Source organism: Passer montanus, unplaced genomic scaffold, assembly GCF_014805655.1.
Source record: "Passer montanus isolate IOZ18808 unplaced genomic scaffold, ASM1480565v1 scaffold1, whole genome shotgun sequence".
Lineage (NCBI taxonomy): Eukaryota > Metazoa > Chordata > Aves > Passeriformes > Passeridae > Passer > Passer montanus.
Genome location: NW_024356504.1, coordinates 13,501,362 through 13,528,950, shown reverse-complemented (window position 1 = coordinate 13,528,950; position 27,589 = coordinate 13,501,362). Strand labels below are relative to the sequence as shown.

Here is a 27,589-nt window from a genome sequence, read left to right as displayed (position 1 = left end):
GGGCGCCCGGTGCGGTGGCAGCTCCAGCGGCGTCCACAGCCAGCCCCGTGTGTCCGTCCAGGACAGGAGCCGACGGCCTGGAGCTGGCTCGGGCTGGCGTTTGTCCCTTTGGCTTGGCTTTCCCTCTCGGAGGGAGCTATTCCCTTCCAGCGCCGTGTCCCGCGGGGCCGCGACAGGGGTACCGGGACGGCGGCGGGGCGCCGGAAGGGGTGGGATACGGGGATCCCGGGACACGGGGAGCTGCAGGGCAGGATGGAGGAGCCGAAGGTGGGAGAGGCCGGAGGATGGAGGCGAGGAGGTGCGGCTGTGCTGCCCTCCGCCCCAGACCACACAGGGACCGCAGGGAGGAGCGGGAGGGGAAGGGGAGCGGCGCGGGAGAGCGGCGGGGCCGCCCAAGCTCCAGCCCCAGCCCGAGTTAACCTCGGTGAGGTGCGGAGAGGGTGGGAGCCATGGAGGGAGGACAGCCAGACAGACAGCTTCCAGCTATGAATATTAACTACTTCCTCCACAGGCAGGGCTCCGCCGCGTTAACTGTTTCCTAGGCAGGACAGACAGCCGGACAGCTGGACAGCCTGCCCACCTTGCACCGTCCACTGAGCATCACCCCGCTGGGTGACCCCCTCGTTTGAGACACCCAGCCCTGCCCAGCCCCTGTGTGTACGTGTCACACCTGTCCCCAAAGAGCAGCGACACATTCAGGGTGGGGATGTCCTCCCAAACCACACATGAAGCTGAAACCCAGACGGGTCTGCCAATTCAAGTGTCCTGTTGCAGACTTGAGTTTCTCCATCTGAATAACTACACAGCTAAAGAGGAGTGGAAACCAGCCATGGACAAGCACCGACCCTGCCGACCCATTTTCACAATCCCCTTTCCTGCCCTGCCAGTGCCACAGGCAAAGCACGGACATTCCAGCCCTTTTTTTGGGATGTACACACTGCCCTGCTCTGTGACAGGAGGTATGGCATGATCCTATCCACTCCAGAGCTCTCTGAGACCAAACTGCTCCACCCCAAGCAAAATCCATGCTGGAATGGTGCTCACAAGTTGCTCGTCCAGGTGACAGCAAGCCCACCCCACATCCAGGCCCCTGCCTGAACCCATGCTCAGGATTCCACTCCCCAACTGATCCAATATACTCAGCAAAACGTGAGGCTCCCTCCACTCTAATCCCCCAAACCGCGTGTTTCCCACACCCCCATGGATGACGGCAGGGGATGAGAGCAGTGTTTCCAGCCGGCCCCCTGACTCACAGCCCTGTTTGCTCCCAGATGCTACCACACGCCAAGCCAGCGTCCTTCCAAAACCTCCAAAGTTTGCTTATTTTTTGTCCCAGCTGTCTCGGCTGCAGGAGCACAGAGACAGAGCTCCCCACTCTTGCCGTGGGACAACCCCAGCCCTAAGCACAGAACTGCTACAAGTTTTGACTTCAAGGACAGTTTAAAGGGGGAAGAGAAGGGGCTGAGTTTCCACCAGCTGGTCTCTCTTTCCTTGCGACCCAGCCCTGCCTGGTTCCCGGTCCCAGTGGGAACAACCCCCACCCCCCACCCTACATGACAACTCCAAATACCAGGTCACAGGACAGATCCTGCCCTGGGAATAGCCACACTCCAGCTGAAATATGTACCCAAGACTGTAGATGCTCCAGCATTTCACCCATGGGGAATAATCAGAAGCAAGGGGGACACTCCCTGTGAGTTCCCACCCAGCCTGTGCAGATCCCCACTGCCCTCCAAAATGCCCACCTCAACAAACCCTTACCTTGCAGCAGCTGGAGCAGAGAGTGGTGGAGAAGGGCAGAATAAGGAAGGGGAAGTGAATTCCTTCAGCTTTAGTCAGCTGGGGAAGGCAAGAGGAGAGTCAGTGGCCCCCCTCCCCAGCAAGCCTGGCCTAAGGACCGATCCAGCCGCAGGGGAGAGCAGCAGCCTGCCAGCATCTCCAGCAATGGATTTAACAGCTCTGGCCTGGACCATTTGGCTCTCCACCTCGGCACAGCCTGGCCTGCCCTCCTGGGCAGCCTCAGCCCCTCCTGATAAGTGGGACAGGATTTCACCCAACTAGAAAAAGTGTACCCCATGAGATGCTGGTCCTCCTTGGGGACAAAGAGATGACAGTGACCCCATTGAGGGGCTTTCTCCTGCATGGAAAAGAGCGGGATCGGCATCCAGCTCCATTTGTGGGGCTCCAGGACCCCTGACCTATGCCATGTCAGCTGTAGTTCAGTCTCTGATGTGACCTCCCCTCACAGGAAGGGTGGGATGCTCATCCCAGTCCCCACTCCAGCCAGCCCTGCCCTGTGAGTGGGGATGTGTGAGAAGACAGGGATGAGCTGCAGGGGGCCCTATGCCAGAACCATGACTCAGGTAGGGATTTAGCAACTCTCTCGCAGATGTTGGATTTGGCCAGGCCCTGGCCACTCTCTTCCCAGCCTGGTAAAGAGACAGGGCAGTGCCAGCCCAGGGTGGGTCCAAGAACCAGTGGTTACAGGGAGCTGCTGTAACCATTTCACATTTTCTCACACCACCCCAGGATGGCAGAGCTTGGGGTCCCTCCACAACAGTCACACATCCCAGTTCACACTGCCCAGATCTTGAGGACAACCTGTCCACTGACTCCATGCTAGCCCCAGCATCCTATTCTCGATCAGCACTGGTTTTCTAAGCAAAACCAAACCAGACCATAAATTATCTCCAGACAGAGTTACAGCATCTGCAGTACCCCAAAATTTCTCCGCAGTGATCCTCCAACCAGCTGCAAGCCCAACAGTGCCACATCCAGCTGCCAGCCTCCTCCTGCCTCTCTGGAGCCAGCCTGGCATCCCAAGGAGAGCTACCACAGTGCTGGCAACTGCAAAAACAGCCAGAGGATGAAGCATGCCATCACCTCCCTTCAGCCTTCAAACACCCTCAGCCAATCAATGGCCATGGGGACTGCAGCAAGAACCTGCCAAGCAGCCACCACTGACCCCACAGCCCCTTCAAGGAGGAGGAAGGAGGGCAGGCAGAGCACTTGCCTTCCCCAGGCTGTGCAGACATGGCTGAGGGACAGAAGGACAGGCTGTGGGGGCATCCCAGCATACCCCACTCTCCCTAAGGGCCTCGGGGCAGCCCAGACATGGTGGGCAGCAGAGACCCTGCCTGAGTAAAACAGGAGGGCGAGTTTGCTGATGGGGCCAGCCTGTCCCATGGAAGCGGCTCACAGAGAGCCTGTTGAATCCAACTGTGTCCCCTCAGCCAGAGAGCAAGATGTGATGGTACAGATCCCCCTCTCATGCCCCCTACTCTGGAAAAACTTAGCCAACCAATGACCCCACTGCCAGTGAGATTCCCTTCTCCAAGTCCCCGCAGATAAGCACAGCAGAGGTGAGGGGAACACCAGGACAGGCACCACTCCCAGCCACCCGCCTGCCCCTCCAGCTCTGGGGTCCCACAGGACCACCCCACCCTGGCAGGCACCCCCCAGCCCTTATGGGTGCTCCACGCTGAGACAAAGCTGCTGGAGAAAGGGCATCCACCTGCAGTGAGAGCGGCTGTGGCGGGCAGGACGCGGCATGGGGCACCCACCGTTTGGCAGGCGATCCCGATCCCGATCCCGTTGGCCCGGGCTGCAGCGACCGTCTGCGGGGAGCCTTCGCCGGGCGGCAGGACGGGCAGCGGCGGGGACAAGGAGCAGCGGCTGAGCCCAGCCCGGCGTGGGTCCTGGTGCCAACCTCACCCCCCTCCGCCCCCGGACGCCGCTTGCTCACGCCTGGTGGTGCCAAAAATGTGGCGTGCAATTCCCTGACCAAATAAGGCAAGAACGACCATAAACAGGGACCCCCCCCTGCACAGCCAGACACCAGAGTCCCCATCCTGGCTTGGGACAGGCTGGAAAAGAGGACAAGTGACAAGAGAGAGGGATAAAGATGGGAGCCCCTCGAGCCCATGCTGACTCCCACCACCACGGCGCAAAGTGCCCCATGGGACAGCTGGGAAAGACCCCTTATAGATGGGCTTCCTGCAGCTGCTTCTGCTGGCACGGGTCAGAGGGCAGCTTTCTGCCTGCAGCTTCACCCTTGCACAGTCCCGGATCATCTCCAAACTGGGGCAGTGTTTACAAATTCAAGGTGCCCTCACTCCCTACTGCCACCCTTCCCGGCACAGAGGACAGCCTAGTTGGTGCATGGAAATACCTCCACAGCCCTGACACCTGCTAAGACCCCTAAGGGGGAATGGAGAGGAGCCCTGGGGTACTTCTGCAGCCCCAATATTCACCAAGACCCCCACGAGAGTACAGAGATGAGTCCTGGGGTTACCCTGCAGTCCTGTGAGGGGCTGGGGTGCAGAAACTGAGGCCCAGGGTCCAGAGGGGAACACACATGCAATGAGGCACTCCGGTCTCTGCAGGCAGCAGGGGACTGCCAGGCAGTCTTGCCAGCTTGAGGCTGGACCCACAGCTCCCCAGCCTGCACATAGCCCACAGCTGAGCCTGCACATCACGAGTTGCCTGTTTACTGCCCTGTGCCAAGGCAAATGCCCATGCCAGCTCCACCCCAGCTCTGGTTCCATGTGACCACCACAGCACAGACACTCTCACTGCCCCAGGCACCCAGAGCCCCCACCCTCCACTGTGAGCACTGCCATCCACTGCTCCCACTCAAAGCAGCCGGTGACCTTCAGGGACATCAGGGACCGCAGCTGTCCCTGCTCCAGGGACGTCTCTCCAGATCTGGCTAGGAAAGCCCAGGCATCTGCTGGCCTTGCCTCCAGGACAGAGGCCCACCACCCTTCGACATACAAGTACTGCCCATTCCTGCCAAGTGGGTGACAGCAGCCAACTTGCTGCAACAAAATGGGTGCTCAAAGGGCTTATCCCAGCTCTGAGAGATGCAGCAGACTCTCGAAGGCCACTAAGACATCCTCATCCCCTAGGGGTAACTAAGGTACATCTACATCCTGCCATGCTTGCAGCTGGGATACCTAATGGTCCTGCAGACATGGGGTTTGGATTTCCTAAAGCTCTGGGGCATAAACTAAGGCTGGACTCTGCTTGTGCAAACAGCACTTTGACAGCTAAGTGATGAAAAGAGCCTGAGCTCTCTGGCACTGTGGCAGAAGGCAAAGTCCACGAGATCTTGCTCTCCCATCCCATGGCCACTCTGCCCATCAGCAGCCACCTGTCCCCAGCTCTGCTGCCCAGCAGTGTCCCCTGTCCTGGAGTAGGGGAGATTTCCACGTGGACACTTTGGTCGACCACCTTGTGAGCCCTAACCTTTCTCCAGGTGCTTGCTGGGCAGGGGTGGCTCAGCCCAGGCCCCCTCTGCACTGTCCTCGCGCTGGATGTTGAAGTTCTCGTAGGAGTCCCACCGGATGAGTGGGTCGGACGTGTTGTAGTCCACAGAAACACTGGGCCCGTTCTCCAGGTGCTCCATGCCTGGAAAGAGACAGGATGGTCAGGCAGGATGACAATGGAACCAGCAAGGATGGAATGGGGGAATAGGTGGAGAAAAGTGCATGCAAGGAAAGAAGTGCAGGAGGCATGAGGCAAGGCAGGAGACTCCTGTAGGAATGGCAGCATCAAGAGATGGATGAGCACAAGATGTACATCGAGACTCACAAACAAGGTGTACAAGACTGCCTGGGGCTTTTGGGATTGCCTAGAGACCAGCACACAGACTGGCAGTGAGTGTGCATGGGCCTGGGCTTTCTGAGCAAGGGAGTCCTTCATTCCCAAACATTCCTTCCACCTCTCCTGGGCCAGCAAGGGCTTTGGAGAGCAGCCTCCTGGGGAAGAGAGCAAGAGACATAGGGCATCCCTGGGTGCTCCTAGATGAGCCTTACTGCCTGGATGCCTCACACCACCCTGGTGACAAAGAGACTGCAATGGGGCAGGTGGAGGTCACAAGGGAGGGAGCAGCGGGTACAGCTGAGGAGAAGGAAAGGAGAGAGCATCCACCTCGAAACCCCCATGGCACTGAGCCAGCCATACCTTGGATCTTCTCAGGGCCATAGGAGAACACAAACTCCACCTTCCCATACTCAGGGAAGCGGTCATCTGGCAAGGAGAGAGCAGAATAAAGGGACTATTTCCATCCATAGCTCCAGAGCAGCCAGTCACCCCAAACACGCCTGCAGACCAGCTTGAGGCTGGGAGCTGCTAGGGGAGATCCCTGCGTGCATCTTAGCCCCCAGAACAACCTGAGGCAGCCCCTCTGCACCAGTAATGACTTTGGCACTGAAAGGGATGATGGTGCCACCACTTCCCAAGCAGCACCACACCCTGCAGCTGGAGCAGGGGTGCCCTGTTTTGGCGGGGGTGGATCTGGGATGGGTGCCCAGATGTCCCCATGATGATACCGGAGTTACAGGGGCAGGAGGATGAGGGAGTTTGGAGCAGGGAGGTGCCAGGGCAGTTACCTCTGAAGGCCTCATCCAGGTCCTCCTTGCCAAAGACGACATCAAGATCATGCACAGCACACGTGTGGAACTGCACACGGAAAATCACGTCACGCGTAGGGCTGCGAAACTTCTTGTGGTAGCACTTCAGCTGCAGAGGGGAACAGGGATGGGCCATCAGGATAAGCCCCCAGATCTGGGCAAGGGGGAATCTGGGGGTCCCGAGGCAAGGCATCCACATAACCCCTGTCAGCTTCCTACACCGGGAGCTGATGATCCTTACCAAGATATCACCCTTGAGCAGCAAGCCAGGCTCAATGGTGATGCAGATGCCAGTCTGGCTGTCTCCTTGCACATTGCTGCAGAGAGGAACAGCAGGAGGATGTGAGCTGTGGCGCAGAGACCCCCCCAGAAAACTCCTAGCACCACCTCAACCAGCCCTTCCACCCAAATCCAGGCAGAAAAGGTGCAAAGCACAGAACCTGCCCTCCCTGTGACTGAGGGGAGTCCCATCCACCACCTCAAGGGGCACCCACTCCCAGTGGAAGGACGGGAAGGGGAAACTGAGGCACAGCTCAGCAAGGGTGCAAAAGCTGCTGGGTGGGAGGGTTTGATCAGGTTCCAAGTGCCGAGGCTGGGCTATCAGCCATCCACCCAGCTCTCGTGGCTCAGCTGGGGCTTAGGACACAGAGGGAGAAATCTCTGGGAAGACTCTTGTCCCTGCCTCAGTTTCCCTGCGGGAAGCCCTCCCCTCCCAGTGCACCACCGACAGGCTGCCGACGGGCGGTGGCGTCAGCAGCGAGGAAAAAGGGAAGAAAGGAGTAGGATTTCACAGGCAAGATAAACCTGGAGTTTATTACAGGCATCCCATAAACAGTCTATTAAAAGCTGAAAGGCAAGGCTGGGATGGCAGTAAATCTCAGCTAACGGGGACCCATGGCTGTATGGAAGTGAGATCCTGGTCCTGGGGATGAGATGGGAATATCCCAGAGGTGAGGTGCTCTGGTCCTTCCAGGGAGTCCAGGAGCCAGGGGTCCCACCCAGATTGGGATGTGGTGCTGGCAGAGTGTCTTGGAGGCAGGAGAAACCAACTCCTGTTTTCCTTCTGCCAGTGCCTGCTCCCAGAATCAGCATCAGAAAAAACTTGTGGGGAGATTAAAACAAGGGGAAAATCTTTTTTTGGATAAAGAAAGACTATTAGCTCAGCTGGTCAGAGCATGGTGCTAATTACACCAAGGTTGTGGGTTCAATCTCCATATGGGCCTTTTACTTAAGAGCTTGACTCAGTGATCCTTGTGGGTCCCTTCCAACTTAGAATACACTGTAATCTGTGAGGACTAATCCAGGCAGGAAGAGCAGTTCTGTAAGCCGGGAGAGAAGAAACGCCTTCACCTCCCAGTGCCTTCATCTCCCAGATGTCCCCATCCCTTTCCCCCCTCCCTCGGGGACACCGAGCCCCAGGCAGCGCGCAGCCCCAGGCTCCCTCTGCTGATATGCAGAGTCACTACAGCCCTCTCAGCAGAAGGGTCCAGTATGGCCCAGTACAGCCAGTTACCACCTCCGAAAAAAAGGAAGCCCCTTTTTTTCCCTGGCCCCCCAAACGGACTAAGCACAGGGCACAAGAGCACAGGGGACTTGTCCTTGATCCCCTCCATCCTGCCCCGCTTGCCGTGCCCCCCATGCTGGGCAGGAGGAAAGCCCCATGGAGAGGAGATAGTTACTAGATCCCCGAGGTGTAGACGGGCTGCATGGCCTGGTAGATTTTCAGGAAGGGCCGGCAACCTGGAAGACATCAAGGCGGGGAGAAAAGGCACACTGCTGTTAGCCAGCTGGGCGGAGGGGCCAGGGGAGGGATTAGTCACGGGGGAGAAATCCAAACAGGGAGGGAGCCAAAGCAAACAGCCGCTCCCTGCCCCAGCCAGCCCGCACCGACCAAGGGCAACATCTGCAATGGGCAGAAAGGATGCTGTGGATGAGCTGAGAAAGGGCAAAGCCCTCACACTTTGGGTCCTGCAGGACCTCGGGCAAGTGCTGGACTGGGGATAGGGGTGGGATGATGATCTGGGTGAGGTACTGCATCCCAAACCCCCGTCTGGTGCCATCCTTGGAAAAGCTGTCAGAAAAACATTGTCTCCCCACAGCTCAGGTTAGTGCCCAGCATCGGGAGGGCATCCTGTGAGGGCATCTCTGCCAGAAAAGGGCAGCACCCTGCTAATATGAGTGAACAGTGTCTGACAGGGAAAGGGAAATTCAAATTGCCAAGGAAATGGTGGAAAATATCCCCCAAGGAGGATGAGCCTGGCCAGGCAGTGTGGGAAGAAGCAGGCAGGGGGAGCAGCTGGGGGCACCTACCGCCTTTCGACTCAAAGTTGGGGATGCCGTGCATGATGACATGGTGGAGGAAGAGGGGCTTGTTGTTCATCTTGATGCTGCCAGAGAGGAGCCCACTGAAGTAATGGATGTACCTGGAGGGCAGACAGGCAGCTCAGGGGCAAAACCCACAGAGGAACATCCACCTTGGAGCCCTGCATCCAACCACCCCACGGGGAAAACCCCAGCCTGCCCAGGCGTGCCAGGACCCACCTCCTCTGGGATGGCTGTCCCACCGGCACCACCTTGTCCTCATAGAAGCGCTTCATGGCAAACCTGTCCAGAGCCTGGTCAGCACTGTGGGCATGAAAGGGCAGATGTGGCTGAAGGGAACTTATTGGCACCAGCACCACTGGGATGGAGGTCACCAGTGAGCCCCAGGGCCACCCCAGGACCTCATGTCTCTCTCACCTGGCTGAGATGTTGCTGTAGTGCATGTAGGCAGCCACTACCACCCCCAGCCGGCCACGGTTCCCCTGCAGGCACACAGCAGAAGGGGTGTCATGGGGCCTGTGAGCACCCAGGCACAGACATCCCACAGAGGCACAAACTCTAAGCATACACCAGCCCACAGATGCCCCAACCCTTATTAGACACACACCAATCTACACATATGTGCTGACACCTACCCACACCCCAAACCACAAACCACCACATTCTCCACATCCCTCAGCCCCTGAGGCTGCTCAGCCCAATCCCTGCAGCCCCACAGAGCCCCAGTGCCCCATTGCTGTGCCCCAGTGACAGGTCCTGCCCACCTTGTTGTGCAGCACCACCACATTGTGTGGCGCTGCGTTGAGCCACGTGTCCATGGCTTTGCAAATGCTGCAGATCTTCTCCAGCGCAGGGGTGTGCATGTCAGGCCATCCAAAATCCAGCACCTGAACAGGGGAACACACAGCCTGGGGTCACAGGCATGCCCATGAGGAGTTCTTAGCCTGCCAGCAGGCAAAGCCCAGCGCACATATGCAGGGTAGGCATTACTGTGTTACTCTGACATGCAACCTCCCAACCCCAGCCCTGCACCCCACTGCCCAGATCCCTGGACCAGGGAGGACACTGCGGTCCCAGATCTCAGGCACCTCACCCCAGGTTACTTGGCTCAGCTTCTGAGGGATCCCCCACTATCAGAGGGATATGCACAATGCCTTAGGGAGGTGTCCAGGAGATTCCAAACAGCCAGTTTTGGGATGAGAAGGGGGGCTGGGAGGATAATGGGAGCAAGCTGAAACGCCACAAACACAGTGTGAAGTCTCAGTGCTTTTCTCAGGGTTTTTCCCAGCTGGATAGAATAGAAAAGATGGCTGTTTTTCCCCTAGGCATCTTGTAGCAGGGAGCTGGTCCTGCAGACAGGCCTGCCCTGAGGCCCCTGAGACCTCCCTGCTTCTCACAGCTGTGACCCACCTTGGGGTGAAGTTTGTTGACATCACGTCTCCGCTCAGAGAGGTTGAAAAGCTTTAGGGAAGATGAAAAACAGAGTGAGAGCACATCCTCCTTGCTGCCACCTCACCTCTTCCTCGCCCCAAAGCCTTCCCAAATCCTGCTATGAGAGGCTTCCCCAAACACATTACCCCAAGTAACATTTTGCCACAGGGCAACACAATGACCAAAAACTCCCAGGAGGTCTGACAGGGATGGGTAATCTTCCATGAAGAAAACATCTATCCAGCATAGTGCAAAGACCCTCCCTCAACAGAGCCCAGATGGAGACAAGGATGCAGTATCCGTCCCCTGCAAGTCCCCATCCCCAGCAGCTGAGCCTCCCAGCCCCTCCAGCTGCCTGACAGGGACCTGGCTGTGCCCCTCACCACGTAGTTGTTCCCATGCTTGGACTTGAGCATGTGGGCCACTTCACGGAGGTTGCTGGAGTAACTCTGCTCCTCGGCTGTGCTGGGGTAGGAGACGGCGATGATCCGCTCCGTGATGTACACCAGGTCCAGCTCACAGCTGCTCTCCATGGCTGCAGTCAGGCTCATGCTTCTGGGCAAGGAAGGGGACCACTGTCAAAGCACAGCACGGGGAGGGGACACAGGGACCCTTCCCCACCCTGCAAGACAGGCTGGGACATATGGGGACACGCCTGCAGTCTTTCCCCTGCTCCCACTCCTCTTGGGGTGTCTTGAGGACCCAAGTTGGGGATGGTGGGTCGTAACTCCTGTGTCTTGCTCACTGGAGCATCTCCCAGGCATAGCACCTCTGGAGAAGCAGGTCTCAGTGGGAGGGAGTGTCAAGCAGAGCAGAGATAGTCACCAGAAGGGGAAACTGAAGCAAGTACCTGGATGTTTTGCAGCGTGACTGCCCACTCCTGGGGGATTTTGTGGCATCCTAAAGAACCACAGAGGAAAAGCAAGTTACTGCCATGACCCAGCCACAGCCAGCACAGGGGTCTTGCTAGACCTGGGTGTGATGGTGCTGCCAAAGGACCCCACCTCCACCACACTGCACTGAGCATCCTAACACCCCCAAAATATCGCTGTTTCCAAAGCCCACCAAGCATCCCAATAGCACAAGCAGCTGGATACATCCCACCCAACCCTCACAACCCCAGTGCTGCTGGGACCAGCTGCCATGCACACTGTGGGGTCAGTGCTTTGCCAAAGGGTCCCAGAGGACCTTTTAGGAGAATGCTGAGCAGGTGGACACAGTCTCAGGCGTGTCACAAGTCCCTCTTGTCTCTGCCAGGCTGCGGGCACACCTGGTGGGACAGAGCTGCCCTGGCCCTGCCTGGAGCAGGGGCAGGTTCGCTGCCCAAGCGGCATCGAGGAGCCAGCCAGGCACGACAGTTTGCTTTGGCCCCAGCTCCACCGAGCCAAACGCCTGGAGGAAATGTTTGAGCTCTTGGAGCAGGAAACTTCTATTTATGCATGTTCTCCGGCCTCGAAAATTTCATCTGCAGCCGGCTTGCTCTGTGACTTTGTGACCTCAGCCGAAAAACAAAGCACGGTTTCCAAAAAAAGCTGCTGAGGAAAAACACACTCGCACCTCATTAGTTTTAGTATCTCCAGCTAATAAGCAGAAGTCATTTAAAGACTCATCTCACGCAGGCAACATGCCTGGAAGGATCAGAAATAAGAGATGCATCCTGCAGCTGATTCCTGGGATGCCCCATTTGTCCCCAGAGCTGCAAGACTGCTGCTACTCTCCTCAGAGCTGCAGCATCCCACAGCCAGCACACCACAGGGCACAGGACAAGGTGGGAGAGAAGTTTCCCTGACATCCTCCACCTGCCACCTTCTGCCCACCCAGTACAATGCCAGAGCTGCTCCCATGGACAGCCAGCATCACCCTCCACCAGCCCTGCATGCCCCTCTCAAGGTCAGAGCAGAGCCAGGCTCAGCAACCCTGGGGCCCGGGGACAATGCCACCCCTCCCAGCCAAAGCAGTTCCAGAAGGCAGCAGCTTTGCCTCAGTGCCCAGAGGTGCTTGAACAGTAGTGACAATTCCCCCTCCACTATTTCCTCAGGGTGTCCCAAATTGCCTGTTCACCCCAGAAAACCCCCAGCATTGCTGGGGACAAATAAGGTGTTAAAATGCAACAAAAGGAGAGGTAAAACTTTCCCTGGGAGAGCCAGGGTGCATGGAACAAGCCTGAACCTGAACATGGGCTCATCCCTGCATCACCCACCAGTGATCAGGATGGGATCCCCACCATGGCTTGTGCAGAGCCTCAAACGTTCATAACAGAGATCCCTGGGGTCCCACACCCACCAGCCAGGGGAGCCCCATCAGTCCTTGTCACCCCATCCAGCTGTAGCAGCTTCCCAAAACCACAGCCTTTCCCAACAGAGAGCTGACACGGGGAAACCAGGAATCACCCCCAGCTCCCACATGGGTAAACTGAGGCACAGGAGGACAAGCAAGGCGGGGACACCAGAGTCCCTCTCCCTCCCCATACCTGGATAGCAGTGAGCCCCTTGCTAATCCATTTCCACGCCATGGCAGGTCCACTCCTGGCACCCTCCGGACCCGGGAGAGCGGGTGCCCACAGCCAGGGCCCTCCAGTGTCCCCTGGCCCAGCGAGAGCCCCTGAGCTCTGCCCTGCTGCCCGGGCTCTGCCATGCTCCCCACCCCCAGCCGCGCTGCGCCTCTGCCGCCAGCCCTGCACGAGGAAGAGTCAGCCTGCAATCAGCTGATAGGAGCTGTGCTCCTGTTATTAAACACTCCTGCCTGCCACGGGGCTGGGAGACCTTGCAAACGTCCCCTGTGGAGAGAGACTCCAGCCAAGCCAGTACAACCCAGTCCGGCCCAGCACAGGCTGGTCCCAGTCCTGTTGGGTTGAAGATCCTTCTGCCAACCCCATGAAGAATGTGCCTTCCAGTCCCAAGCTAGCTTGGCATGTCCCCAAGCTCCTGGCAGCACCCAAAACCTGCAGGTCCCTTCTGCTTGGAAAGGGTGAAGAAAGGCAGAAGAAAGGCTTCAGAAATATCAAGAAACTTCCCTGAAAGACAGCAAAGCCAGCAAAGGAGGATTCTAACTGGATTTTTCTGAGGGTGCTCTTTCTCAGGGCTGGAAACATGTCCTGGACAACCAAAGGGATTAGGAAAAGCCAGATCTCAGGTGAGGAAGGCTTTCATCCTCTTCCTCATGGGAACCACCATGCCTCCATCCCTTGGGTCCCAGCCCCAACACTCAGGGAGGCTGGCAAGCTGGCTGCAGGCAGTGGGGAGCTGTCCACATTGACTTTGGCAATGTATTTGTCTACACTGTCTTAGCAATCTCATGTCCACAGATTAAATAACAGATCCCCAGCTCCAAGACAGGAAAGTCAGCTTTGCAGCAAAAGCCTCAGCCCCCAGTATGCTGAGCTCCACCACTGCCTCTGCCACCAACCCTCACTTGGGCATCTCACTTGGCCTTTGGCATGGCCACCATCACCTTGGCTGGCTGGGAGAGAGGACTTCAGGATCCCAAGTATGTTGGGAAACTAGAGGAGCATTCCAGGCTGAGGGATTTTGGCTGCAGGGAGTGTTTGCAGCAATGGGACAGGTATGAGTGACCCCCCACCAGAGGTCTTGAGGCAGTGATCAGCCTCCATGACTGGTTGCACTTACCAGGACTTCTACCTGCTTGGTGATGCTCTCCCCCAGGGATGGCTGCAGACAGGAGCAAGCAGAGGGTGAGAAAAAGGCAAGCAAGAGAGAAGAGATTGAGAGAGGGACACACACACACACAGAGCAGGGCTAGGGTCTAAAGTTCCCCCTGGCTATTTCTGCTGCTTCCTCGGAAATGCTCCACAGTTCTGTTCCCTTCCCTGCCTGCTAACATGTCCTCTCTTCCTAAAGGTTGGGAATCCCCCAAAACCCAAGTGCAGAGCTGGATACTCAAGTACCAAGGATGCTGCCATCCTGCCTCTCAGCCATCCCCACTGGCACTGGACCACTCTTGCCAATGGGAAGCATTGGCTGAACCCTGGGCTTGTTCTGTGATGGGCACCTGGTGCCCACCACATCTCTGAGATTCCACATGGATCCTCCATGGTCAGACCCTACAGCTGGGAAGTAAACAACAGGGCAAGCCCAGTGCAGTCCCACACCCAGCCTGGCAAGTGGCCACCAGCAGGACCAGCTCCCCAAGATAAGCCTGATCCCACAGGGCCAGTGAAGGACCCCAGTGGGAGCAGAGCCAGGGCCTGAGATGCTCGAAACATCTCAAAATTTGGTGACATGCCACTGGAGAGAGCTCTCAAAGGAGGCTCGGAACAGGAATTAACTTTCTGGGGTGGAGGAAAGTGTCTGGACCCCAAATATAGGAAGCAGGAGACAGATACCTCTGTCTGGGAATGGTGGTTGTGGTCCCTGGGGGTGGCACAGCAAAAGGACCCAGATAAGTGGGTCCCCAGATGGGAGTCTTGGGAGCAGGAGGCTGGAGGTCATCCCCAAAACCAGGCTGCTCTACTCTTGGCAGCAGAGCCAGAGCAGATATTTCCATCCACGAGGCAGGGCAAACCCTTTCAATTTCCTCCCAAAGCCACAGTAACGGTCCCAGCTCGAAGCCAACATATTTTTGCTGTCGATAAGTGCCCAAGGAGGTTGGCAGGGCTGGGGGGTGCAGGCAGAGATTAAACCCGGGGCAGATAACCACCACGGGGCCCCAGAGCAGGCAGCATGTTCCACTCCGACCCCATGCCCTCGTTCACTTGGGCTCTTCCACTGCCCCCAGAGCTTGCAGGTGGTCATCCCGACACTCACTTTGCAGGTGAGACCCCTGCCCAGCTATGGGCTGCCCGGCCCCGGGCCCCGTGTGAGGCACAGATATTGCAGCACTGCCAGGCTGCAGAGCCTGAGCTGAAACCCTGCCAGGGCCTCCTCTCCCCAGCCTGCCCCAGCAAGCCTTGGCACACGTCTGGAGCAAAAAGGAAGGGCTGCCGCACCGGCCCCGGGCTATGCCAGTCTCCTGCTGCCACGTGCCTGCTCTGCCTGCTGCCACAGGCATCACCAGGCTGGGGACAGGGCAGGGCAGCTGCTCTGCTGGCAAGATGCTGCCTGGTAGGCACCATCGTGTCATGCTTCCCAAACCTCTTGCTGGACATGGCCCTGCTCCAGGTGACATCCCAGTGCCCTGGTGCCCCCAGAGCCCAGCCATGGTCTGTGGCAGTGTGGCAAAGGACTGGAGATGAATGCCCAGTACCCCCACAGGGTACTGCCCTCCCCAGGACAGGGTGAGCGGAGATGATGCATCCAGCTGTTCTGCTAGTGTCCAGAGAGGACAGGGTGGGAACAACCCCTGCGTCACCCTGGCCCCAGCAGATTATTAAAGGCCTCTAGGACAGACAATAGCAGAGGGTGACAATAACAAGAGCTCAAATGCACGGCCTTGGGCGCCCTGAGCCAAAGGCACATCTGGTACAGCCATCTCCGGGTGTGCAAGAAACCGCCCCAGCTCTGGCCAGGGAGGGAAGGCCAGGAGACCCCAGAGCCCTGGATGGTCACGTCCTATCTGCCTGTCCCTCTCAGCAACCCTGCAAGACCCTCTTCCCTGAGAGCTCCAGCTCCAGGAGTCCCTGGAGTGATGGCTGGGCTGCTCCAACTTTTGCTGCTCAGCTGTGGGATGCCCTTCAGCACCAAAATGGGGGTGCTCTTACCCCTAGCTCAAGACCCCTGTGGTTTTGAGGGTGGAAGATTCACGTCCTGAAGCCCTGGGACAGAGAAAGCCCCATACCCAGAGCAGGATGCTCTAGCATCCCCAGAGCCCTGGCTGTCACCCATGGCTCACAGTGGAGGTGTCACTTACCAGCTCATAGTTGACAGTGGGGGAGCAGGGGGTCACAGCCTGCAAGGAAGCAGAAGAGAGCCAGGATTAGTACCTGAACATCCTGTCCAACACAGGGCACGGGAAAAGGCTGGAATGCAGCATTTAACCCCCACCCATGCCACAGGGAATTCAGCACCCAACCAAGCAAGTGACAGGGGCATCCATGGCCTTGCCATGCCAAGCAGGAGCACAGGCAGCACCCCAAGGCTGGCTTCCTGGGAGTGGGAGCGGGCTCAGGGCCACGGCAGCTGTGCCATTCATCCTTGGCCAGGGAGCCAGGACAGCCCCAGCCCCAGCCCGGGTGGGCATGGCGAGCCCAGCAGGGCACAGCGCAGGGCGGGCGCCTGATGCCAAGAGCAGCTCCTGGAACAAACCCCAGCCCAGCCTCGTGAGCTCCTGCAGCCGCCAGCTGAACAGCTCGGCTATTGTTACCTTAATTACCAGCGGCAATTACTGACAATTAACCTTGGGTTTTGTGTGCACCCCAGTCCCTCGGGAAGCAGCAGCATGCCAGGGTGGGAGAGGCAGCGCCTCGTGGGTGCTGGGGCAGCGGGCACAGGCACTCCAGCTCTGTGCTGGCCCAGAGATGCCAGCAGTAGTGGGAGGGTGTGATTCAGGGCATTTTGTCTTCTACAAATCCCACCAGGAGCAGTGACCCCCAGTAAGCCATCCCCTGCCCCACCCAGGATGGAGCCAAGATGCAAACACCACTCAGGGGCTGGTCCCCTACCATGGCAGCATGGGGACCCACTGCACCCCACTCTGCCTCTCCTGCCCCGGGCCATAAAAAGAAGGATTTGCCCCAAGCACCCCACTTGGAGCACCCATATCCCATCCCATCCTGCTGCCCAGAGCACGATGCCCAGCGCCTGCTCCCCTCCCCGGCTGCCAGCCTGTTCCCATCCCATCTCACTGTTTTCTTCAGGGGTTCCTCCTCCTCCCGCTCCCTTCCCCTGCGCATTATTATTATGATTTTATTCTAATGCAGAAACGCTTCCATAAAAGGCCCTTTTCCCTGCCCCGCGGCGCTGGCCCCGCGCCAGCCTCCCTGGAATGTTCTCCGGCAGCGGCAGCGAGCCGCTGCTGCGGACCGAGCCGACGAGGGCTGTGCCGTGCCGTGCCGTGCCGTGCCGTGCCCCGCACACTGCCGAGCTCTTCCCCCGGGGATGCTCAACAAGCGCCCCTGACCAGGGATGGGGGAAATGCGCACTCCCCGCAATGGGACACACTGGTCCCACAGCCAGGTAGGGTCCATGCCCAGTCCTCCTCTGCTGTCGGCATGAGGAAGTTTGCAGGCTACAAATGCACCCCTGGCTGGAAAAGGGAAAAAGCTGGGGTGCCTGTGGTTGTATTTCCCCGACCTTAAGGATTCTCTGATGTGTAACAGGGGTTTGTGCTCACCCGACAGCACTCTTCCCATCCACAGGAGACAGCAGCTCAGGCTGTATGGCACTCTCGCATCCCAGAAAGGCAGTTTTACAAGGACTGCAGGAATGTAAAGCTGTTTCCCTCTCTCAAGTTTGGCTCAAACATGCCCCCAGTTCAAGGAGAAGAAGGAAGACCCTGCCCCAGAGAACGGACCCCTCCCTAGGTTAGTCCAGTTGCTGACCTAGGGTGTACGAGCACCCCGCCTGCCCCGCTGACAGAACCACTCCGTACAGCACCGCACGGCCCCTGAACAGCCACCATCTCTGTCCTCAGGGATCCCTGCATCCGCCGGCGCAGGGAGGGGTGGGAAAGGCAGGGGGACCCGCACACCCCTGGTCCAGGCTTGGCTTTGCCGTGGCAGACACAGCGGCCTTTCTTCTCCCCCTCACCGGTGTTTGCATTCCTGCCGGCTGGCCCCCGCCGCCGACCCCGCCGCCCGGCAGCCCTGCCCAGGAATGCGAGGAACGAGGCGCAGCAGGGCTGCCGCCCACCCCGGCAGCCCCCCATGTCCCCCACCCGCCCACTCGGCCCCCCAGGTCGTAGCCCCGTCCCTCCCAGCAGCCACGTCCCACGAGCTGCTGCCTTGAGACCCGAGTTTTGCCAAGCAGAAAAATCACTTTCCTCCGTACATGAGGCCCCACGGCCAGGAGTGATAGGAGTCTCTGATGTCTCATAAAGGGTTGGGCACACCCTGCAGCCTTCCGCTGGAAAGTGATGATGGGCTCCCTCGCTCATCACCAGCTGTCACTATACCTAGAGAAACTCGACACCCTTGACATGTCCAAGCCCAGAAATAAACACCTGGCTGGCAAACCCCTGACAGTCCCTGGCCACACCGCCACAGCGCAGAGTAGCTCATGAGATGCCTCTTCCAGCTATCCCCTCCAGCTGCAGCTCAGAGGCTGACCTCTGCACCACAGATCCCGACAGGACTTCAGCACCATTTCACAAGAACTGAGCGAGGCTGGAGGAATGCAGACATCCACCTCCTATCCAGGGATGAGACACCTCAGAGCCTTCTCCATGCTGCAACCACTGCTCACACCTCCCTCCCTCAGCACCTCCTTCCTCTCCCTCCTCCTCCCTCAGTAAAACAACCCTTGCACCCATGGAAGTGCCCAGGGCCTCTGCCAGCTCCTGCTCCAGCGGAGCATCGCCGTGGGTTGTAGCCCCGACCTGCAAGCTACCAGCAGGGCTGGGGGAACACAAACCTCCATGGAGGGGCCCTGCGGCTCAGGAGCGGGCTGGGTCAGTGCAGCGCTGGGCTCTCCCCAGCTGGGCCACTGCAGCGGGGCGAGCACTGGCCCGCAGCCCACGGCATGGCCCGTCCGGCTGCCGCTGGGTGATCCAGGCCCATCTCTGACGCATATCCCTTCCTTTGGGTGGCGGTTTTTGTTTTTCCCTTCCCCAGGAGCTCCGATAAACATTCCGGAGCCGGATGATATCCGGGCTGGTGCTGACCCTTACTATGCCAGGAGCAGACGTAGTACCGGCCACCCCAGCCCTCACACAGACCCCTGCTCACCTGAGATGCTTCCCATGGCCACGCACTGAGATGCTGGCAAGCCAGCCCAGCTGGTGTGGTTGGAGCTAGAGACACGCTGTGAAAAGGGACACTGACATCCCAGACCCTCCCAAAGCAAGCCAGATTCACGGCCCTACTATTTAGAAAGAATGTGGACCCCAAGAGAGGACATCAAGGCACCCTACTCCCTCCAGCCCCGTAAATGGTTCCCATGCCCAAACCACCCTGTGGTGTGGAAATGCAGTTGTCAAAGAGAAATGTGACTCAGTGGCCACACTGGTGTCCCACAGGACAATGCTTGGGCAGCATAAATGCCTGCTCAGCCCATGTGATCCCACCTCACGGGGTCCCACATCACCCCATGAGGGACCACTTCCTCCCAAGCAAGTTCACCTCAGCTTTGTGACACTTACATCCCAGCTGGGCTGTGAATCACTTCCCCACACACCCACGATTCTCTGCTCACCTCGAGACCCTGCCTCAAGTAAAGGGGATCCCAGGGACAGCCACAGGCCACAGCAACTTCCCCAGCCAGTCCCCAAGCCTTTCCCCCATTTGCCAGTCCCTCCAGCCCAGCCACAAAGCCCCGCTGAGCCCTCTCTTAGCCACAGTGTGGGACAAAGTATGAGCTGCCATCAGGCACCTCATAGCAGAAGACACTTTTAGGGGACAGGCTGGCCCCACTAAACTGGGGATGTTGGGGCAGGCTTTTCCCTCTCCAGCAGCCCTGCTCCCCATTCCAGCTGCAGCATCCTTCTCCCCTGCCAGCCATAAGGGACTGTGGTGTCTGTGCTCTGGTCAGCCCCCTGCCCTGCACAGGGGTCAGGTACCCTCTGCCCACACCACGTGCTGGCTGCTCCTGCCCTCACATTTTTTGCAGCTCTGGCAAAACTGCTGTTTATGCAACATGTCCCCGGCAGGAGGACGGCATGTTTCCATGCACACCCGCTCCCCCCCCCCAGCTCCACCCTGCCCAGCACAGCCCCGGTGTGTGAGGCACAGGGCAGCCACACACAACCCCAGACCCCTGGCATGGGGGTCCCCGGAGGAGGCAGCACCCCGTGCACCCCACAGCCCCTCTCTGCCCCCACCAGTACCCAGGGGTGCTGCTTCTGGGAGTTCTTTCATGGGGTGGGGGTAACCGGCCGATGCGCCGAAGGGCAGGGGAGCGGCTTGGCCAGCGGCTCAGGGTGACTCAGACTGGGCTGATGCTGGGGCACAGAGGTCTCACCACTCCCAGGCTTCCCTCCAAGCATCCCCAGCCCACCCTGCAGCTGGCTCAGGGACTATCACTGTCCCATCCTCTCCATGCCTGGACAGCACCCATGCCAGAGGCCATCAAGTCTTCCCTGCCCCTGCATTCTCCAAAAGATGCTGGGGGCACCAGGGAGACACCACAGGGCAAAGAGCCACTCAGGGATGTCCCCCGAACTGGGACAAACACTATCTATCTCCTGTCTCTGCCCTGGTATGTTGATGAGGAGCCGCCCTGTGGCCCATCCCCGCCAGGAAGGCGGCAGCAGGACCAGGACAGAGGTTACCCAGTACACACGGCCCTGCAAATCAGGATGAAATGCCACAGGGGACACCAGCCACTCCACCCCACAGTGGCCACGGGGGCCACCACTGGAACCCCATGACACCCTGGGATGCACAGCACACTGGGAGGGTGATGGCCCCCAGCAGCCCATGGCTGGCCTGGCCAGCAGCCCTGGCACAGGGGTATGGGACAGGACAGCAAAAACAATGTACAGAGAAGCTTCAAGGGGTTGCAGTGGAGGCAGCTGCACCAAAATAGCCCTGGTTTCAACCCAAATAAGGGCAGGTCCCGGCTCTGGGGCGGTTTCAGCAATCAGCCTCAGCGCTGCCAAGTGCAAATGAGGGGAAGGGAGAGAAGGTAGCATCCCTGACCCTGTCTGAGGGGAGAAGGGTGTTTTTGGGGGTCAGGAGGGGGACAGAGATGCCTCCACATGGCCAGGACTGGGACTGTCCCTACTTTGCTTGCAGGCGCTGGCTCGGCACAGGGCCGGCCACAGGCAGGGATATGCTGTGCTCCAGTGCCTAAAAAGGCAACATCTGGAGGCAGCAGGTCTGGATCCAGCCCCACGGGCCAGCACGCGCCTGCCTGGCTCTGGCCCCACAGCCCCAGCCCTGCCCTGCCCTGCCCTGCCAGCAGCACCACACACGTGTGCTGCCACCCCACTGCGGGGACACCCCTCAGCCCAGACCCACGGGACCCACAACCAGCCCAAGGAAAAGCACGGGGTCACTGCCCCCTCTGCACCAGACTTCCCCAAGAAAAAGTACCAGGATCTCCCCAGCCCCTCACCAACTCCCCAGAGCCAAACCAGACAACAGGACTGGCCACGGAGCAGCTTCTGCACCAGGGATAAGCTGGGAACAGAGTCACACCAGGACTGGCTGGGACACTCTGCTGTAGGGGGTTTCACCAGGACTGGTCCATGAACAGGTCCTTACACTGGATTAGTCAATGCATGGATTCTTACATGAGACTGGGCAGCAACTGGATTCTCATCTGGAGCTGGTCTGTGCGTGGATTCTCACCTGGGATCAGTAAATGCACGGATTCTCACACAGGACTGGCCAGCACATGGATTCTTACCCGGGATTAATCACTCCCCAGACTGTCCCACAGGACTGGTCAAGCCTGGATTCTCACAGGTGATTGGTCAGAGCACTGACTCTCATGCAGGATTGGTCAGAGCAGCGATTCCCACACAGGACTGGCCAGCACAGGGATTCTCACATGGAACTGATCAACAAATGGATTCTGACATGGAGCACGAGCTGTGGCACTGGTCAGCACACCAGCCTGTCAGCAGGCTGTGCCCTGAGCCCAGGGCGGGATCCTTCCCACAGATCCACACTGGTGGAGCATCAGGCAAGCCCCTTTCTGTGCACTCAGACCCCGCTGCACACTTTTGGCAGCCTCCCAGCATGAGGGGCATCTGCCAGTGCCCATGGGTCTGGGACCCACCTCGAGGGGTGCTTAAGGTGCCAAAATAAGCCCTGGCTGCCCCGAGGGGTCTTAGCCCCCCAGTACTGAGCCCGGGGGCTCTGCTTGTGAGAGCAGGAAAGGCCCAAGGCAGATGGAGACTGGAGTCTGTGCTGTGTCCTCACCCTGCAGGACAGAGCTGAAAACACGACAGGGGACCTGAAATGCTGAGCAGCACCTCCAAAACTGGTGGTCCCCCAACCTGGAGTTTTGAGGAGATGAGGGAACAGGAGGAAGAAGTGGAGACACAGATACACTCCCCCTACCCAGGAGCTGTACTGCGGGACTGCTTTCTCTCTTGTGTCCCAAAACCCATCAGGGAAGCTCCAATGCTGATCAGGGTCTGCTGGCACTGTGACCAAATACCCCAGGGATGGGCTGCACAAGGCTAGGAACCAGATCGTGGCAAAGCAAGGAGGGTCGCCCAGGGCAGGGGCAAATGGACCCCCCTGCAACTCGACACCCAAAAGGGTGTGTGGGTGAGCACAGCTCCAAGGCCCAGCACCCTGCCTGGGCTAGCAGGATCACTGAGAACAGGCTTCATCAGAGCGGGCGAGAGCTGGAGGCTGGTTTTCTAGCCATACATTTTCCCTGGGGGTGGCTCCAGACTCCAGACAGGACACACGTTGTCTTTCTTCCCAGTGCTGTAGGGACAAGCGGTGCCCCCCAGAACGCCCAGATTCAAGTGTCAAGAGCACCCAGGGGGTGCAGCCACTGTCACCCCACTGTCCCTGCCAGCTGTCCCCCAGCACACCCCCTGGGGTCACCCACGCACCCACCGCACCGGGGCTGACGCCAGCGCCGAGCGTGCTCAGGAGCCCGGGAACGGAGCACTTCTCTTTTTTTCCTTGTTTTCCCCTTAAACGCAAGCGGGCTGATGCCTCCCTCGCTCGGTCGTTTCCTCTCCCAGCAGCACAGCCCAAAAACATCTGCGCCGGGACCTGCCCTGGCGGAGTTAACCCTCTGCGGGCCCGGCGGCGCCGAGGGGCCGGGGATCCCTGCCCGGGGGGCGGCGGGGGGGGCTGGCACCCGCCGGGGCTGCCTCGCCACTCATTAACCCGCAGTTTAACCATTGACGGCGAGGGGGGGTTAACCCGTGGGCTGCCAGGGTGTCCCGGCCGGGGGGCAGCCCCCCACCGTGTCCTGCCCGCGGGGGTGACAGGAGCCCGGCGTCGCCCCCCCGGCTGCGGGGCGGGAGCGGGGTGCCGGGGGCGGACCCCGCTTTCCCGCGCAGTCCCCGCTCCAGGGGACGCGTCCCTACGCACTTCGGGGAGGCGAGGGGGGGACGCAAACCCCAGCGCCTGTGTGTCCCCCTCCGGAGCGCCCGGAGAGTCCCCGGCCCTGGCGAGGCGGGGAGAGGGGCACGGGGGAAAGGACCCCCGGAGCCGCTCACAGCTCCCTGCCGGCAGCAAACCGGCCCTCAGCCCCTGCCCAAGCCCTCCTCCCTGCCAGCACCGCATCGCCCTCTTCAAACCCCCCCGCACCCCGAGACCCCTTCTGGTGACAGACAGCTGCGGACCCCCCCCAGCACGGGGGAAGCAGCACCCCCCCTCCACGCACCATCCCATCCCCGCTCGGATATCACGCGTGGCCCCCGCCCCCTGGAGAGATGACACCCCCTCCAGCACCCTCCCTCCCGGGGGGCCTGGGGACCCCTGTGCCCTCAGCTCCCGCCCGTACCTGGTTCATGACGCTCCCGAAATCCATCCGGGGTCTCGCCTGCCTACATCCGAGAGGGACGGCACCGCAGCCTCACCTGGCCCGGGGGGCGCGGGGGGCGGCCGGAGGGGCCGCGGGGGGCAGGCGGGAGCCCGGCGTCGCCCGGGCGGGCAGGAGTGAAGGCAGACTGCAGGCAGAGCCCCCCTCCCTCCCCGGGCCAAGCCTGGAGAAGGAAGGAAGGAAGGAGGGAGGGAGGAGGGAGGGGAGGGAAGGAGGGGGAGAGCCGAAGGGTTTCGCTCCCCAGAAGCGGGACCCCGGCGATGGAGGGGCGCGGGGAGGTCCCGCCGGCTCCCCACTCCCCTCCGCACCCCCGGGGCGGCCGGGGGCTGGGGAGCCCGGGGCGCCGGCGCCGGCCCTGGGGAGGAATGGGGTCCCGGTCGACTTTTTCCACCGCTCCTCTCCCTTCTCTCGCTTCTTCTCCCTCTTTCTTCTCCTCTTCCCTCTCCCCAGCTGCACGGCGCGCTCCAAGTCCGGCCCCGCTCCGCTCCCCTCGCCTCCCCCAAAAACGCCCTTAAAGGCAACCGGGAGCCTGACTCGAGCAGCTGGCCCTGGGGAAGGGGTGCCGGCAGGTGGGCAGAAACCCCCAACCCCCCCCCCCAAAAAAAATCACCCCCCACACCTCCGCCACGTCCCCCTTGGAAGCCCCTCGCAGCCGGTGCGAGGCCCGCGGGGTGCAGCGGGGTCGGGGCCTTATCGCCCCGCGTGACGCCACCGCGTCCCGGTGCCCTTGGCGGGGGGGTGGCAGGGACCGGTGTGTGGGGCCCTGCTCGGGGCCTGCCTGGCACCCCCTGGCACACCTTGGTGCCCCGCTGCCATGTGCGGGAGCAAGTGCCCAGCTAATGGTCCTTGGGTGTCCCACACCCCCAGCGCTGGAGAGGATGTGAAGATTTATCAGCCCGCCTCTCAACTAAAAATCAAAGCCAAAATGCTGGAAAAGCCCCGTCTGTCCCTTAGCACCTAAAGTCATGCCAGTCCCAGCTTGCCTGTCCCAAACCTGGAGTGTGCCCAGCATCCCCCTGGCCTTCCTCCTGTCTCCCCTCCTCCTCCTTCCTTCTCCTCCTCCTCGGGGGGCTGCATGTCGATGGATGGAGCCCTGGTCTGCCTTGCTGCCCCTGGGGCAACCCAGCCCCAGCCCTGCTTTACAAGCAAGTGCTCAGTGCCAGGAGACCCCACAGCAAAGAGGGGAAGCCCACCAGCAGCAGCCCAGAGCGTGGCGAGCTGGCCAGGGAGGCGGTGAGCCAGGCACCCGGCCCAGTGCTGTTGACATTTTCTCACCCAACGCCTCCCCGTTCCTGTTTGCATTTCCGTCCTGAAGCCGTGGGCTCAGCCAAAAGGCTGGAACTGGCTCTGCTGGAGCGGTGCAGGACCCCAGCACCCCTCCTACCTCACCACACCTTCAAAAGTCACCAGGGAGGGGCCTGTGGCAAGGGGTTCTCCCGTTGCCCACCTCCAAGTCCCCTACGGGACACCACACCTGTGAGTACACTCCTGTTCAAGGAGATCTTTCCCAGTCCCTCCATGCCTCAGCTTCCCCAGCAACCCAACAGTGCCATGGGATGGGAGCACCAAAAGGCACTGTGGGGACCCTTCCTGCTGTCCCAGGAAGCACCAGAGCCAAACATCTCTGGAGAGCATCTCCTCATCCCCCTCCCAAGGAAGGACCAGCCAGCCCTTCTGCGCTCCCCAGCACCCAAGAGCACAGGGTCAGATCCCAACAGCCACCACTCTAGGGACAAAACCCCATGGCCAGGATCCACTGACACCCCTAAACAAGTCCCACCATCCACAGCCCACAAAAACCAGGCATCCCAAAAAGATGGGAGTGCTGCAACAAGGATGAAGGGGCAAAGAACATCCTGCACCAGCACTGCACAGCATGGACCCCAGCCCAGCTCCAGCACAGAGCCCTGCACAGGCCCCAGAGCCCAAACTCCTCAGGAGGAGGCCACAGGATGGCTCCCAGGCCCTGGGAAACATCAGCAGAGGAAGAGCTGGGGCCAGATGGGAAAGTATCAGCAACTGAATGGGATGGAAATGAGTGGGTGAGCGAAGGGCACTGATAGCGTGTCCCTGTCCTGGTCGCCAGGGCAGTGACAGGAACTGTCCCCTGGGGACATGACGTGTCCCTTTCACAGGACACAGCCAGAGAAGTCCTGACAACATCCTTGAACTACAGCTGCCAAAGTATCTCCCAGAGCCATAGGGTCAAAGTGCCAGTGGGAGCAAGTCCAGCGGTCTGCAAAGTGATTCCAGTGACTCCCAGCCCCCCCAGACAAACCACCACTCACATGAAACAGCTCCTCTGTGACCCACTGCAAACACCCTTGAGCATCATTACCCCCCATGTCAGTGGAAAAAAGGAGACCTGGAGACCAGGCACCCTCCAGGTGTGGTTCATGTCCAGAGATTAAAGAACACAGGAGATAAGCCCCAGTGCAGGGTCTGTAGACCCTCTCTTGAGCCAGACTTTTCAGCTGTTTTGGGATCACTGCCACCTCTTGGAGGGTCCTGGGAGTTCCCAGGGACCCAGCACCCTTCCCAGGGCAGGTATCAGGAGGAGTGGCCGTGGGGATGCAAACTGGTCTGGAAAGGGAGAAAACCAGTAGGAAATAAGGCAGCCTGGACCCTGCTTCCCACCATGACAGGGCTCTGGAAGATGGATGCAGCCCTAGAAGCAGCCAAGGAGGGAGGCTGGTGGTCCCTGCTGCCTCATCTGACAGGGGGACCAACTGGCCAGTGCTCACCAGTGCAGCTAGCATGAGCAGCCTCAGCATCCCCTCTCCCCTGCCCATCCTCTCTGTGCAGCACCCCGAGGGTGCAGAGAAGGGCCCCAAGTCCTCCAGGCAGCCGAGCCGGCCCCCCACCGGAGCTGAGAGGCCGAATAGTTGGGCAGTGACGTAAAGAAGGGGAAAAAGGAAAGAGGCAAGGAAAAAAAAAACACCAAAAGCCCCTCCAGGACCTGCTGCACAAATACGACCTGGCACAGCACCGGGGCAGGGCTGAGCCCCACATCCCCCATCCCTCCACCCCAGCTGGGCCCATGCCAGGGTCAAGGACATATTCCTGCTCTATTCCTTCCCTTCCCCGCCCCATCCCCTCTGTTGTGGAGACCCGGGGTGTTGCTAATTACCTGTGCCAAAGCATGGGGGGGTGGCTTTGAACGGGGCCATCAGGGACAGGGACCTGACGGGCAGCTCCCTTGTGACCAGTACGTCATCCTCTTCACAGCACGGGGAGGAAGCAGCGTGCCGGGGGCAGGGAGCAGGGACCGGACAGACACAAGTCCCAAAACAAGAGTCTACCACAGCTGGGACATGCATGTCTCCTCCTTGCAGCCCCCAGGAAGCTGCAATACACGGCAGCCATACCCCCCAACACTGCCTGAGCCCCTGGCCATGGCACAGCTGGAGGGTGGCAGTCACCAGGAGTCAAGCCTTCCTGGAAGCGTCCAACCACGCCTTGCCTCAGTTTCCCTTCCTAGTTCTGGCTTGCTTAACAAGCAGGGGGTACTCCCAGCACCAGCTGAGGGGTAGCACATCCCCTCACCCCACCACCACACCCTGCCACGGGTCCTACGGCCGAGCAAGGGCCCGTGAATGCCGCGGGCACTGGGAGCGATTGCTCTGGCCGGGACATGCCTCGCTGCCCGGCCCTGGCCCTGCTCCAGCCCCCGGTTTAATGATGGACAAACCTGCCCCCCCCGGAGTCCCATCACAGGGGGCACTTGAAAAACAACCCAGGCCTGGCATGAGGCCAGCGGGGATGGATGGCAGTGAACTGGGAGCACACGCATGTGACCGCCTGCCTGTGTGCGAGCGTGCTCGCGCACACAGATGGATGTTCTTGCACACACGTGCATTTCCCTGCAGCTCGTGCACTCGTGCATGCATCTGTGAGCACACACGG

General features: G+C 59.8%; 1 protein-coding gene across 13 annotated transcripts in view; it reads right to left on the bottom strand.

Annotated features, from left to right (window-relative positions):
• TNS1 (tensin 1) overlaps positions 1 to 24,870 on the bottom strand; it is a 55,071-nt gene extending 30,201 nt beyond the window's left edge. For 6 of the 13 annotated variants that reach the window (XM_039720598.1, XM_039720770.1, XM_039721098.1 and 3 more), the window contains exons 1-14: positions 15,975 to 16,013; positions 13,796 to 13,837; positions 11,020 to 11,069; positions 10,553 to 10,724; positions 10,149 to 10,199; positions 9,503 to 9,625; positions 9,156 to 9,220; positions 8,958 to 9,041; positions 8,727 to 8,839; positions 8,096 to 8,156; positions 6,658 to 6,733; positions 6,396 to 6,525; positions 5,968 to 6,033; positions 5,251 to 5,412 (exon numbers count right to left, since the gene is read on the bottom strand). In XM_039720598.1, coding sequence (XP_039576532.1) covers positions 5,251 to 5,412; positions 5,968 to 6,033; positions 6,396 to 6,525; positions 6,658 to 6,733; positions 8,096 to 8,156; positions 8,727 to 8,839; positions 8,958 to 9,041; positions 9,156 to 9,220; positions 9,503 to 9,625; positions 10,149 to 10,199; positions 10,553 to 10,720 — 1,099 coding nt within the window. In that variant the 5' untranslated portion in view covers positions 10,721 to 10,724; positions 11,020 to 11,069; positions 13,796 to 13,837; positions 15,975 to 16,013. Of the gene's footprint in view, positions 1 to 5,250; positions 5,413 to 5,967; positions 6,034 to 6,395; positions 6,526 to 6,657; positions 6,734 to 8,095; positions 8,157 to 8,726; positions 8,840 to 8,957; positions 9,042 to 9,155; positions 9,221 to 9,502; positions 9,626 to 10,148; positions 10,200 to 10,552; positions 10,725 to 11,019; positions 11,070 to 13,795; positions 13,838 to 15,974; positions 16,014 to 17,396; positions 17,481 to 18,634; positions 18,908 to 23,644 lie in introns of those variants that run through there. The other 7 variants (XM_039721573.1, XM_039721349.1, XM_039720680.1 and 4 more) reach the window with 7 other exon arrangements.
• Positions 24,871 to 27,589: the final 2,719 nt, after the last annotated feature.